Source organism: Cajanus cajan, chromosome 7 (assembly GCF_000230855.2).
Source record: "Cajanus cajan strain Asha chromosome 7, NIPB_CcT2T_4, whole genome shotgun sequence".
NCBI lineage: Eukaryota > Viridiplantae > Streptophyta > Magnoliopsida > Fabales > Fabaceae > Cajanus > Cajanus cajan.
In genome coordinates this window covers 17,532,694-17,547,397 of record NC_138523.1, presented here as the reverse complement: position 1 = coordinate 17,547,397, position 14,704 = coordinate 17,532,694, and the positions used below count along the sequence as shown (strand labels likewise).

Below are 14,704 nucleotides of genomic sequence, written 5' to 3'. Positions count from 1 at the left end.
ACATAAAAAGGGAATAATACATAACAAAAACATAAATGATAATGATTGATAATGAATATTGACATCCACTAATTGAGTCACTAATTATTATTCATAATAAAAAATAAATAAATTATTATATAAAAAATATTATATTATTTGTATCTCTTAAAAAAGAAAAATATAATTTAGTCTAAATAGTAAAATACTCATTCTCATCCATTTATAAACAAATAAAAACATGCAAGTAATCATCATTTATAAGTATAAATATAGCAAATCCATTATGTGAGAATTTTATTTTTCTCATCCTTATATTCAAGGCAGACGAGGGCCCACTTCACAATTACAAAAGCTTCGTTTCCTTCTCATTTATCTAACTAACACTTGCTTGGTTCGCTGCCCGCTGTTTGTCTTGACTCTTAGGTAAGTCCCATTTTCCTTTCTTTTCCTTCTCTTTTTCTCTCTCTTTCCGCATCCAAACAGAGAATTAGGGTTTGATCACGTTCCATTCATGAACGTTCCGTTTGGCGAAATTATTTGGGATATCGAAATTGATGGTTTGTTGAATGACTCTCTGGTCTGTGTTTCTTCTTTGGTTGCTGCTAAAATTCAATCTTTTCAATGCAAGTGAGGCAATGGCAAGACTAGAAAACGAGGTTGTTAGTGATGGGAAGGGAGACGCAACTTTGCAATGAGATTGTGTGTGTGTGTGTTTGAGTGAGCATTCGCAAAATTGATTTTGATTGGATTGATTTTAGAACTTAATATGAGAAAAATAGTATAATACATCATGTACAATACATCATGTTAGGTACAAGTGGTAATGGACTCGATTTTCTTGAGTAAGTAATGAGTTAAGTCTTGTGTATGGAAAAAATATGGTTGAGAGAGGAGACCCCACTAAAGGTGGTGAGCTAGATTTTTTGACAAAAATTAGTCATGCCCGAAACCATTAGATGTTTTTATTTTAAAAGCTAGTAGAAAAATTCCACTCAAATTTTTATATCCAAAGCAAAGGACTTAAAGCTGTTTCAACTCAAATCAATTTTGAATGCAAAATCAATTTCTCAATGTGGAATGTGATTTTGGATGATCGATGATTGTGAAACCATATAACATAGAAGAAGAGATAAACAACCCTGAACTTTAAAGGTCTTAATTTTATTTTAATGTTTTAATGATTTTGCTGTATTTAGTGTTAATATAGAATTGTTTGCTGAGGGGCGAGGTTATTTAAAAGATCACAACTTAGTAGGGTATATTTGTTAGCAAGTTGACATTCTTTTTGGACAAATTTGTGTAAACGTGCACTTAAATTTCAGGAATCAAAGTAACACAAGTTGTCACTTTGAGTGGTTACGTATATATCAATTTGTGTTTACTATCGGCAGGGAATTGATGGGTTCAATCCATTTGGAAGTGACCAATTGGAATTAGACGACATTATAACCTCTATTTTTCTTAATTTTCTGTCTCTGTAACATGCTTATGGAATTCCAGAGGCAGGACATTGAGTTAAGGTCCCTCATTCTGATAGTTTGATCCCAGTATTTAGCAGTTGGCTTTAAGCCATCCTTGTCATCTTCATAGTTTGACTAACCTTGTAAACTTGCAGTTTGATTCCTGCCATTTGAGGTTTGGTCCAACTGGCAGAATCAAACAAGGTCTATAAAAAAAGTCTTGGGGGTGTGATTCCTGCTATTATCCATCTTTGAAGCTTCTGGTATGGCTTGACCTTGAAGCCACCACTTCTTTTTAACTTCTTAACTTTTGAATAGAAAAGTTGATTTTAGCCATTAGCCAACCCTCATTGTTAAGGCTGTCATTTTTCACTACTACTACATATATCTGCTTATTATCAAAAGGCAATTAAATATTACTTCTACATACTATATTCTCTCTCTTTTAATTAAACTTAAGTGACAACTTAGGAAGTGGAATGAGATATAGAATGAAAACCTAACATATTGTAGCTTACTTCTATGATATCTGCAACAAATTGTGGGAACTGGGAAATGATCAGGCTGTCTGAAATAGTTTGTTTGACATTTGTATCTTGATGCTGGAAAAATTATTAAGCATTACTACTTTTGTTATGCATAGAAAATGTAGTAGAAAATATTTTGGAATATGATGAAAAAATCAGGTTGTGCTAGGGTGAGGGTAGATTTTGATATACAAGGGGTTGTGCTCTGTATTATTACTCATGATATTTCTGCCACTGTTACTTTGATTTTTGTTAGGTGTGTATGTGCATATTTATCTGGTTTTAAGCACCCAAAGATTAGGGAAATGCTACTATGCTTCTTACTTAGATACTAATCCATTTGAAATGCAGGTAATGTCATGGGAGAAGATTCTTCTGTTAGTTTGGACAACTTGAGGGCTAACTGGACTCCATCCCAAGATCAATATTTTCTTGAGCTTATGCTGTCCCAAGTTCGCAAAGGGAATAAAACTGGGGGTGTGTTTACCAGACAAGCCTGGGTAGACATGATCGAACAATTTAACACCCAATTTGGGTTCAAGTATGATGTAGAAGTGTTGAAGAACCGTTACAAAAGATTCAGGAAGCAATACAATGATATAAAAATGATAGTGGGTCTAAAGGGATTCAAGTGGGATGGGACACAAAACATGTTAATTGCTGATGGTAAAACATGGGATGAATGTATTAAGGTACACATTGTCATCAAATATTTCAAAAGCACTAATGAATCATTACATTGTAACTAATGTGTTTTTCTTCCTGCAGGCCCACCCTGATGCTCAACCCCTCAAGACAAGGATTGTTCCATATTATAATGATCTGTGCATAATTTTTGGCCATGCAGTCGCTGATGGGAGATACAGCCTTTCATGTTTTGATGTAGATTTTGAATATGTTGGTAGGAACAAATTCCTTGATCATTAAATATTCTTGTATGGTTGAAACTTGAAAGAAAAAGCTCCTTTTAATTTTCGTTATCAAATTTATTCATCTACTGTTGGTATTTTCATTGTGTTTGAACTATTTCAATTTTTTTTTTTCAGAAAAAGAATTGGACGACAAGACTACCGCTGATGAAGGAATGGATGATCAAACTGCCCCTGCTGCTACCAAACAAGGTAAACATGATTGGTCACCAATGATGGACCAATTTTTTGTTGAGCTTATGCTGGACCAGCTGCGTAAAGGGAACAAGATTGGCCGGACATTCAAGAGGAAAGCGTGGGTAGACATGACAGAATCATTTAATGATAGATTTGGATGTCATTGTGGTAGGGGTGTCTTGAGAAACCGTTTCAATGTCCTGAGAAGGCATTACAGTTCTATAAATGTCCTCCTTGGCAAAGAAGGTTTTAGTTGGGATAAGACACAGCATAAGGTTGTGGCTGCTGACCATGTATGGCAAAAATGCATCAGGGTATCAAGTGTTCATGGTCATTTTCTTTTTTTGTTTTCGATAGTTTTTAATTTTCTACTACCAACACCTATTCATTATTGCAGGTACATTACAACTTCCGGCTCTATAAAACTAAAAGCATGCCTTTTTATTCTGGCTTATGCATAATATGTCGCAATGAAGTTACTGTGGGTTGCAATTCAAATCCTGAAAAGGGATCTTCAGGGGGAAATAACTCTGTCCAAGATACTCAGCCACCGCCTATTGCAGATAAAGGAGTATCGCCTATAAGTGCTGAAAATAATTTTTGCAGAGAAACTCAGCCACTCCTTAATGCAGATAAAGAAGTCTTGCATATTGGTGGTGAAAAGAATTCTGCCAGAGACTCTCAGTCCCTTGCTAATGCAGAAAATGAAGCATTACAACATGTTGGAAAAAATGCTTCTGGTCACCTAAAAAGGCATCAACCTAAGATGCCTCCAACCTGGAATGAGTCTAAGAAGGCAAGAGAGCATGTGGCTCTTGCAGTTCCATCACTAACCATGAAACCAAAGAAAGAAGATAATTTTTCTGTTGACAATGTTATCACTGTGCTTCAGGCTATACCAGGCCTGGATGATGATTTAATATTAGATGCCTGTGATTTTTTGGAAGATGAGAGAAGAGGAAGAATGTTTCTGGCACTGGCTGCTCATTTGAGAAAAAAATGGTTATTGAGAAAGCTTCGTTCAGAATGATTGACAAACCTCAGGCTGGTTCATTTTGTAGCGAGTTTTTCTTTTAAAATTTTGTTAGACTGCATGCATGCAAAGCAAGCCATAATTTGGGTGTGTTCACAGAACCCTCAAAAGTATTTGTTTATAGAAGGATTATTCTTTGTTTATCTTTGTCAATATGTACATGACAAGAAATTAAAGTTAAACTAATTTCTTTTTGTTAGAATTATGAAATACAAAGTGCCATCTGTGAAAGAGGGAGAGTGTTAGAAACTGGATCAGATTAGTGAATAAAGAGAGCAGAAGTGAATCTTTATTGAAGAAGTTAATGGCCAGTGCTTCCCAATGTGATACAGTAATGGGAATCGGAAAGCTTTACAAGAATTTGGACTTCTTGGATGCTCAGGAGATCCAAGGCTTCTCCCTCACTGTTTCCTCAATTAGAATAATTTCCCTTCCCTCTCTATGTTCCCCTATTTCTTCTTTTAGCCTAACTACTTAACAAATTTAACTAAGTATATTTAAATACAAGTTTATAAGAGTTTTTAAAAGTTTTTCCACTGAAACTCTGAAAGTAAAACTATTTTTCTAGTAAAGAAGCTCTTAAACACTTCTTCTAGTTTGCATCAAAACAGGTTTTAACTCTTTAATTCTTATACTAACTATGTAATTACGGGGTTACTTATCAACACTCCTCCCTAATTGACCTTTTTTCCTCAAGGGGAACAGTATGTAGTAGCAGAAAAATAAATTTTCACTAGGGTGCCATTGTATGAAACATGACATAATGTTAATCACCAAAATCCTTTCTTGGGCCATTAATGGCTTTCCCTACTCTAATGGCGTTCCAAAATAGAGAAGAGGATTTGAGATGGAGGGAGGCAGTGAATTTTCCTTTGCTCCCAACACTAGCCACCTAATGGTTAATGGTTGGCGAGTATTAACATGAAGACTGGATAAATTTCTCCGTCGTTGGTGATGCCAAATTATCTATTATATAGCAAGTTACATCAGGTATTATATATTTATATTTTTACCCTAAATAAATTTAAAATGTTGATATTAACCTCACAAATAAGCACAATACCTCACGAGAGAGGCATTCCATATATATAGAATTCTACCAATATACATCACCAGTTATATGTTACTAATATAGAGTTTAATGACTATATACTAATCGTGTAAAATTATTTTACACAGTTAATTAATTACAAATTGTTATATGACTTTCTAAAATACAATAAATATATTATAATGACAAATTTTGATTGAATGATAATGTATAAAAAAAATATTATTAGTGTATATATATATTTTTTCTCACAGTATAGTATTGAAATTATACATAAAGGATGTGTTTAGTAAAATTTTAGTCAAAAACTTATAAGAGTTAAATAGTTAGAAGCTTATATACTAAATGAATGAGAGTATTTGATTAAATTAGTTAATAAGTCAGCTAATTACTATAAAATATTGTTTATTTATTATTTGTGTCGGTCATCACTTTAGAATATTTTATTATGATCCTAATTGAATTAGGAAGTCATTGTTTTAATTGACTAAGCTAGTTTTATATGAATTATTAGAGTTGACTAATTGTAAGGAGGTAGATACATAGGACTTATATTGTTGGATCTTTGTTATCCGTTGCAATGTTTTATTTATGTATTTTTTTAAAAGAAAAGCGTACTAAAAAAATCAACATATAATTATCAAAGAAAAGTCCATGTTCACCCAAGTACTAACAGTGGGCTGTCCAACATGTAGAGTTCCATGGGCTTAATGCTTTTTTTGGGGCATGAACATTGGTTGCAATTCTAATGTGTGCCACCAAGGCTAACGACTTCTATTGATTTTAATTTTTACTCTTAAAATAACACATAAATTACAATGCAGAATTTTTTACGGAAGTAGAATTTTTTGAAATTATTTTTTACCAAAAACCCACCTGTTACACTTTATTTATACATCTAACAACATTCTTGTTCATATTCAGAATTCGGTTCCCGGGAAATCAAATTCTGAACTTCAAATTTTTTTTTTCTTTTGTGATCAGAATTCGGTTCCCGGAGAACCGAATTCTGAGTAATTTTTAATTTTTTTTGGGTTGGTGGAACAGTTTGCGCGAATCTTGGAACTAGAACGGCCTGTTTTGAAAACAGAACGACCCGTTCCATTTTCAAAATTAACATTCTACGTGTACAAGCGGAACGGGCCGTTCTGATTCCAGAACGAGCCGTTCCAGTTCCAAGATTCGCGCACTCTCGGCCACAAACCAAAAAAATAAAAAAAAAATTAAAAACTACTCAGAATTCGATTCCCCGGAACCGAATTCTGATCACAAAAAAAAAATTTTGAAGTTCAGAATTCGGTTCCCCGGAAACCGAATTTTGAATATGAACAATGAATGGTGCTAGATGTGTAAATAAAGTATAACATATGCGTTTTTGGTAATTTCTTTTTTTTTAAATTCCATTTCCGTAAAAAATTCTTACAATGCACCGAATAAAACCAATATGGAACAAGGATTTCAAGTGAACGTTCACATGACATTAATAAACCTCCACGAGTGAGAGTGAAGAAAATTTCTCCCTCTTACAAAGAGTATGTTCATCTTTTCTCTTTTCAAATTATGTATACGTTTAGTGTAATTCATATTTGCTAATTTGCTGCATATTTTTCGTATATATTTTTATTATGTATTTTCTCATTTTATTTCCTTAGTTTATATGAAAAAGATTTATTAATAAGAGTATATATAACAGATGCTATAAAAAAATTAAAAATTAGGTTTTGTTTATAAATTTCTTCATAGGTACTTGTGGGAAAAGAAAATAAAGAGGTAAAGTGAATTGAACTCATAAACTAAGTATCTGTTTGGATAATTTTTTCAAAAATACTTTTAAAAAAATTGAAAAAGAAAAAGAAAATAAACTCCTTTAATTAATTATGTTAAAATTAATTTATGTATAAACTAATTTGTAAAAGTCTTTTCATATTACCTTCTCCAAAAACTTATATGCATAACTTAATTTGTGGATTTTTTTTTTATTTTTTTATCCTTTTAGAAGTATTTCTTTTAAGAAGTTTATCTAATTAGACCCTAAATGAATTGATACATTTCATCTTTAAAAGAAGTTAATTGAGATAACTTCTATGAAAGTTAAATGCATAGAATGATTTAATTTTATAAAAATAACTTAATTTATTTTAACTTTTTGTTTTGTTTTTTCTATAAGTATATTTCAGTAATACCTTACTAAAAAAAAAAGTAATCCAATTATGTCAATTGTCAAATCACTACTACAAAAGTATCATTTTCTTGTGAATTTTCCTATAAAAAAATATTTACAATTTTTTTTTGTGAATTTTCTTGCAAAAAAAATATTCGCAGAAATTTTTTGCGAATTTATTTGCGAAAAATAATTTACAGATATTTCTTACAAATTTTGCTACAATTTTAATAATCATATAATTTTTTTCCATGGTAAAAATTTGCAGAAAATATTGTAAGAATTTTATTTTATTTCTTGCAAAAATAAATTCGCAAGTAATGTTTACTAAATGGTAGAAAAATTTTGCAGGTAACTTTTCTCGCGGATTTTCCTGCAAATTTTAATCCGTAGGAAAAATAAAAAAAATATTTAAATTTATAAGTTTAATATTTTAAAAAACTTCAAGTCCCGCATCGATTAAAAATAAAGCAATTAAAGAGTATATAAGTTGGGACAACACTTACCGTACAAGTTGATTTTTATAGTTGAGTGTTAGGCTTATAATCTTCAATATAAAAGATTATGTATCACATGTTGGAGGCATGAAAACAAATTTTTCGGATGAACATTTGAAAGTTGAAAAATTATTGATAGAATTTATAGTAATTTTTTTAATTTTTTTTGTAAACAATATTCCTGCAAAATTTCTTGTGAAAAAATTCGCAAGAAAACTTTCCTGCGAAATTTTTTTTACAGGAAACTTTCCTGCGAATTTTTTTGCAAGAAAATTTCTTGCGAATTTTAAAATTCACAAAAATATATTATACACGAAGTTATTACCTGCAAATAAAATTTCGCAGAAAAATTTGTAGAAACAACATTTCCTGTAAATTTTTATGAAAAATTTGCAGGAAAAATCACATGTAATAAAATAAATTCTAGTAGTGAATATAGCCTGTCGTTGACATATAATCTTCTTAGCCAGTGGACCAAATATAATATGTCAAATTTAATTCTTTTCTCCTTCACATTACACTTTAATCTATAGAATGATTTAATTTTATAAAAATAACTTAATTTATTTTAACTTTTTGTTTTGTTTTTTCTATAAGTATATTTCAGTAATACCTTACTAAAAAAAAAGTAATCCAATTATGTCAATTGTCAAATCACTACTACAAAAGTATCATTTTCTTGTGAATTTTCCTATAAAAAATAATTTACAAATTTTTTTTTGTGAATTTTCTTGCAAAAAAAATATTTACAGAAATTTTTTGCGAATTTTCCTGCAAAAAAATATTTGCAGAAATTTTTTGCTAATTTATTTGCGAAAAATAATTTACAGATATTTCTTACAAATTTTGCTACAATTTTAATAATCATATAATTTTTTTTCCATGGTAAAAATTTGCAGAAAATATTGTAAGAATTTTATTTTATTTCTTGCAAAAATAAATTCGCAAGTAATGTTTACTAAATGGTAGAAAAATTTTGCAGGTAACTTTTCTTGCGGATTTTCCTGCAAATTTTAATCCGTAGGAAAAATAAAAAAAATATTTAAATTTATAAGTTTAATATCTTAAAAAACTTCAAGTCCCGCATCGATTGAAAATAAAGCAATTAAAGAGTATATAAGTTGGGGCAACACTTACCGTACAAGTTGATTTTTATAGTTGAGTGTTAGGCTTATAATCTTCAATCTTAGAATATAAAAGATTATGTATCACATGTTGGAGGCATGGAAACAAATTTTTCGGATGAACATTTGAAAGTTGAAAAATTATTGATAGAATTTATAGTAATTTCTTTAATTTTTTTCGTAAAAAATATTCCTGCAAAATTTCTTGTGAAAAAATTCGCAAGAAAACTTTCCTACGAATTTTTTTCGCAAAAAAATTTCTTGCGAATTTTAAAATTCACAAAAATATATTATCCACGAAGTTATTATCTGCAAATAAAATTTCGCAAAAAAATTTGTAGAAACAACATTTCCTGTAATTTTTTATGAAAAATTCGCAGGAAAAATCACATGTAATAAAATAAATTCTAGTAATGAATATAGCCTGTCGTTGACATATAATCTTCTTAGCCGGTGGACCAAATATAATATGTCAAATTTAATTCTTTTCTCCTTCACATTACACTTTAATCTATAGTGGGGGAGTTACACACTAATATAAACACTATGGTCTAAAAATTAAATGAATGTCCCAGCAGAGATTAATTCTACACCCCAAAAGGCGAGCTACATATTATTTGGCTGGTTTGACCATGGTCTGAATCAACTTCCTAACAAGTTTAATGAGGAGTTTTCATAATATTGGTCACAATAATTAAAGCAAAATACAAAAGCATACATACACATCCAAATATAGAAACTAATGCTTAGGGGGGCCAATAGAATGAGCAATCTTGTGACATAGGCAATGTCCATCCTTCTCCCTAGTTAGTGGTGGTAGGCTAGGCAGCTTCTATTTCTAGGGTTATCATCACACCTTTCTTGACAAAGAGGAGCATATAAGTTTATTTATTTTTAGCACCGCCCCCTATCACAATCTTTCATAGGTAGGCCCCAGTATGGATCACTATATTATTAGAACAAAATTAAAAAATATATAATCTCTATCTTAATTAAAATCTCGAGTTTAATATATGATTACTTTAGATAGTCAATTCATGTAGTTTTAAATTTTTTTAAAAAAATTGTTCATACTCCATACCTGTTCATTACATGGGTTATTCTCTTTTTCAATATGCACATCAACATGGAATTGATTATACATATTACACATGCAAGTCAACCATTTGAGTCAACTATATAGGCATGCCATACGAGTTCAAGATATTATGATGATACATTGTCTATTTCCACCACATGTTTAGCACATCCTGGTCTGTGGTCAACAGCAGTAAAGTTATGCTCCAAAATATCTATCTAAGTGGCACCCTCTCTCAACATCTCCATGATCAGGTGGTAATGAGAACAATCTCTACCTTCTTCACTTTTCATAATTAAGTTAAATTGTAGCACAAATTACTTCTGTGTAATTTAACCTACAATAGGGAAAGTTTAGTCCATTATAAAATGTGTTTTTAGATTTAATATATAGCACCATCATTGGCGTGGAATGAAAACGGACGAGTGTTAACTATAAAGGAACCATTAACGAAACCATAAAGCATAGGGACGAGACACAGAATTACTGTGTCAAAGAAGCCACCATTGAATAATATCTAAAGACAAAAAAAGTAGACACTCTTTAACATTGTGTCTATTAACGTTACTCTTTCAAATCTTCCTATTCACGAGATGAAGATACCAATAATGTCTCTTTGCCGTTATAGTTATGCTTCGGCATATATATTTTTCCACCACATATCACTACAAGAAAATTAATCCACAGTGATAGACAAAAATTAGTATTAAAAATTAAGAATTGGTAGATAAATGTCTATTTTATATTAACTCAAATAATTTATTTGTTAATTGTTTGAGTTGTATAACAACAACTTGTTGGGTTTTGCCAATAACAATAATTATAAATACAAGTATTTGAGTTTTATCTATACTAAATATTTATAGATAAAAATAACTTTTAATTTTATTCACCATCATCATGTCTATAAAAACAAAACACTTGTAAGGTGTATGCTCTATACTTATTCACCAAAACAAAACTCAAGATAATATTAATTAATTTAAGAGAAAAAAAAAAAAAAAAGAAGAAGCAAATACGTGTTATTTGATATGAGTGCAACTTTCATTTCTTTTTCATTAGTATTTTTAAGATTTTGGTAGCATCATCTCAACTTTTTTCTTATGGGTGTAATGTGGCACGACAAAACTCATTCTCAAGTTGAGTTTGAACGCATGCATTTTGACATGGAGACAACGAGACCAGAGTCATAGACCACTGTTGGTCACATACATGTAATGTAACACCCTTCCATATGTGTTTTCATGATGCTTTGAGATCACTAGATCCTATTATAGCATTGGTCTGCCACTTCATCAAATGCATTATTTAACTTCTCCATAGCCAATCATGACACATCCTGGTGGATGTAGAAAGCTTGTGATCCACATACCTCTCCTCTTCCTTTTCAAATTAGTCAACCCCATCTCTCATTCTCTTCCACAACAAAGGCCTCCTTTCACGTGTATAGTATAGTTACTTACCTAAGCCCCATACCCCTTTTCTTTCTGCCAATCCCTCTAACATACTTCACACTATACAAATTAACTCCCTTCACTTCACTATCCAGCTCATAGATCAATTCATACAATTAAAATTGGTTTAACGTGATTAGTAATTTCAATTTCAAATCATAATTAAGTATATATAGTTGTGTTAAATATTTTAAAAATTTATCATTTATAATGATTTTTATTCGATTCAGATAAAATTATCTCGTGTAACAAAATACATATTGTTTTGACTTTAAATCGGTTGGTATCATCATTGAAATTACCACAGTTTTAACACTTTGACTATTTGACCTTAAAGTCAATTTGAATAAAAATTGTCTCTTGTAACAAAATACATGTTATCCATTTTGATCGTCGGTCGTTAGACCATCACAATTTTATTTTTAAAAAGATGTTGTATTAAGTTAAAGAAAAAAGATATTTATAAATAATTGTTGGCCTTAACCCCTAAATGGTATTAGACTTTATGACATATTAGAATAAGCTCTCTAGTTGAAGTTAAGAATGTAACTAAAATCCAGTTTCTAACTTCACTGTTCTGACTTTTATTAAAGTCACTATGTCTCATGTATTATTTATTTTGATATTTTTATTGGTCATCATAATTTTATCCTTAAAATTGTATTTTCAATGGATTATCAAAAACGATATTATAAACTATCATTCACTTTCATACATTTCATCACATATCATAATACTTAAATATTAAAATTAAAATAAAAAACTTTTAAGTACACAGTGACAGTGATAAAACACATGCCCATTATCTCCCTTTTACAAATGACACAGTGAAAAGTTACCTTGACTAGCAAATTTAACATAATTAGCATTCTTCTAATCACTATACGGAAGTTGAATTAATGTGCAAATGGAACCCATTGGTAGAACCAACAATATTATAGCAGTTGAAGAAAGGAATTTGTCGTGAATTGGGAAGGCACAATTTCTGGGATTCCTTCACAAACACCAGTGGATGAAAAACAAAGTGGAGCGTGTGGCCCTCTCAACGGACCTTGCCATCTTCCACCCCCACTAACCAACTATGATTATGTCTGCATTTGATGGTCCAAATAATCCAACCTCTTGAAAAATTTTCCACAATTATCTTGATCTTTTAATTCCATATATAATTGTTCCGACCTCAAGATCGTTAACATCGTTCCATATACAATAGAAACTCTTTAAATTAATAATGTCAGGACTGGAGAAATTTATTAATTTAGAGAGTTATTAATTTATCGATAAATTAATAATTATTAATTTAAAGAGTTTTTAAGTAATTATACTGTACATACCAAATAAAAAGGCAAATTAGTCTATGCCTCTTAGAATTACGTTGCAGCGAACCTTGAGACTTAACGTAAATTAGTAACTTTTGAAGTACATATGCATTGAAAATCAATACGTAATGACTTTTGAAGTACCTATGCATTGGAAATCAATAATGACTTTTGAAGTACAGTAAATGTAAACAAGAGAAACAAATGTGTAATATATTGAACTTGAACTTTAAAGGAAAACAGACAACTATTGAATTATATTTCAATAGAGTGTAATATATTTTTTTCAGTTTCTATGAATTATTAATTTATGATTTTCTTGGGACGGAAAATTATAAAGGGATCTCCCAAAAAATTATTATCTTATTATTTTATCGAGTTTTTCAATTTTTTACATTGGCCCAAGTCGGGACCGGACAAATTTATTATTTTAGAGAGTTTATTAATTTACCGAGTATTAATTTAAAGAATTTCTACTGTATATCTATTCCGACCTCAAGTTTATTAACATTTTTCCACTATAATTGTTCGACATCATGTATATTCGACATCATTAGGTTTATTACATTTAAGATATTATATATTTTGATATTTGTTAAATTGTTACAATTTTATCCTTAAAAAAAATTTAACTTGATAGATTAAGAAAAAGATATCTATCAATATCATTAGGATCATTACATCTAAAATATATGTTTTAGTTCTTATTAGGTTCTCACAATTTGTCCTTAAAGTAGATTAAGGAGTAGAAGATGTTCATAAAACATCTTTAACCTTGACTTTTAAGTTAGCAATGTGAGTCTTTTTTGATATACGGGTGCAATGACATAATTCCATAGAGAAAGCATAGGTCTTGTGAACGATTTGATTACACGTAACAAGATATTGAAAACCAAAGAGACGAAACCGAAAGTGTAGGGAATGCGTGAAAAGTGAAAAATATGCTAAGCCACCTCATTGGGTGGCCCATTACAGCCACAAGAATTTTGGTTACACTAGTGATCTCAATTCTCCATTCCAACTTGGTGCGCCTATCAATTCAAATCACCCATGAGTCTTCGTGTTAAGCTATGTTTAGTGGTATTGGTAGCTTTCATGACTTGGTGAATAATACCATAATAGTGTGCGCACTAATATTATTCACCACCTTTAAATTCCATGATATTGTTAGTTATATATGTTTCATTCTTGTGTTAGATTAAAATGGGTAGTGTTTCAACGGACGTGCCTTCTCAACAAATGTCAATCATAGAAGTTTACAACCCTTTCTTTTTCAAGGAAAATATGAGAGCTTTTAGCATTGGATAATTACAGAAATTGTCTCGCTAAATTTTTTTTTTTCATCTTAAATATATTCTTTTTTTCTTAAGATATCTTAAATATATTCTTATTTAAAGTATGTATTAGAAATATATCATCAAGAATGTAGATCAACTAGTGTAAGTTGTTTTAATTTAACTAATATTCTCAAATTTGAGTCTTAAATATGTAATTATATTGAAGAGAGAGATTTATCGTTTATAAATGAAAATCGAAATATCTATAAGAAAAGATATATCTAATCTATAAAAGAAAAATATTACAAATAGTTAAATCAAAATATCTATAAGAAAAGATATATCTAATCTATAAAAGGAAAATATTACAAATAGTAAAATCGAAATATCTATAAGAAAAGATATATCTAATCTATAAAAGAAAAATATTACAAGTAGTAATAAAACACATTTCTTGCAATACAATGTTTTATTAGTTAAAATTTATTAAAAACATAAAATAAAATTACTAAAGTTTATTATTTATAAAAAAAAAACTCAATCAATAATTAATAGAGAATCTATTTTAAGCAATAGTTAGAGAGTATGTTGCTCAATTTTTTTTTCTTCATATTATTATATATAGGTTTGTTTCC

The 14,704-nt window shown here is 30.0% G+C and overlaps 1 protein-coding gene across 3 annotated transcripts; it reads left to right on the top strand.

The window, feature by feature from the left end:
* The first annotated feature begins 280 nt into the window (after positions 1 to 280).
* Positions 281 to 4,324, top strand: LOC109813357 (L10-interacting MYB domain-containing protein). Of its 3 annotated transcripts, none has more exons than XM_020377532.2 (5): positions 281 to 405; positions 2,321 to 2,661; positions 2,738 to 2,870; positions 3,016 to 3,368; positions 3,473 to 4,324. In XM_020377532.2, exons 2-5 carry the CDS (start codon positions 2,329 to 2,331, stop codon positions 4,103 to 4,105), a joined length of 1,452 nt encoding a protein of 483 aa, XP_020233121.1. In that variant the 5' UTR covers positions 281 to 405; positions 2,321 to 2,328; the 3' UTR covers positions 4,106 to 4,324. The 3 variants fall into 3 exon arrangements, with proteins under 3 accessions (XP_020233121.1, XP_020233120.1, XP_029130215.1); XM_020377531.2 differs by having other exon boundaries at positions 3,016 to 3,389; XM_029274382.2 differs by lacking the exon at positions 281 to 405 and adding an exon at positions 455 to 638 and having other exon boundaries at positions 3,016 to 3,389.
* The last annotated feature ends 10,380 nt before the right edge of the window (positions 4,325 to 14,704 follow it).

What these genes read in the sequence shown, in the direction of transcription:
- LOC109813357 (XM_020377531.2), top strand. Translation starts at nt 2,329, where the DNA reads ATGGGAGAAGATTCTTCTGTTAGTTTGGACAACTTGAGGGCTAACTGG. An exon ending in CATGGGATGAATGTATTAAG is followed by an intron (nt 2,662 to 2,737) that starts GTACACATTGTC and finishes TTCTTCCTGCAG; the next exon opens with GCCCACCCTGATGCTCAACC. An exon ending in TATGGCAAAAATGCATCAGG is followed by an intron (nt 3,390 to 3,472) that starts GTATCAAGTGTT and finishes TCATTATTGCAG; the next exon opens with GTACATTACAACTTCCGGCT.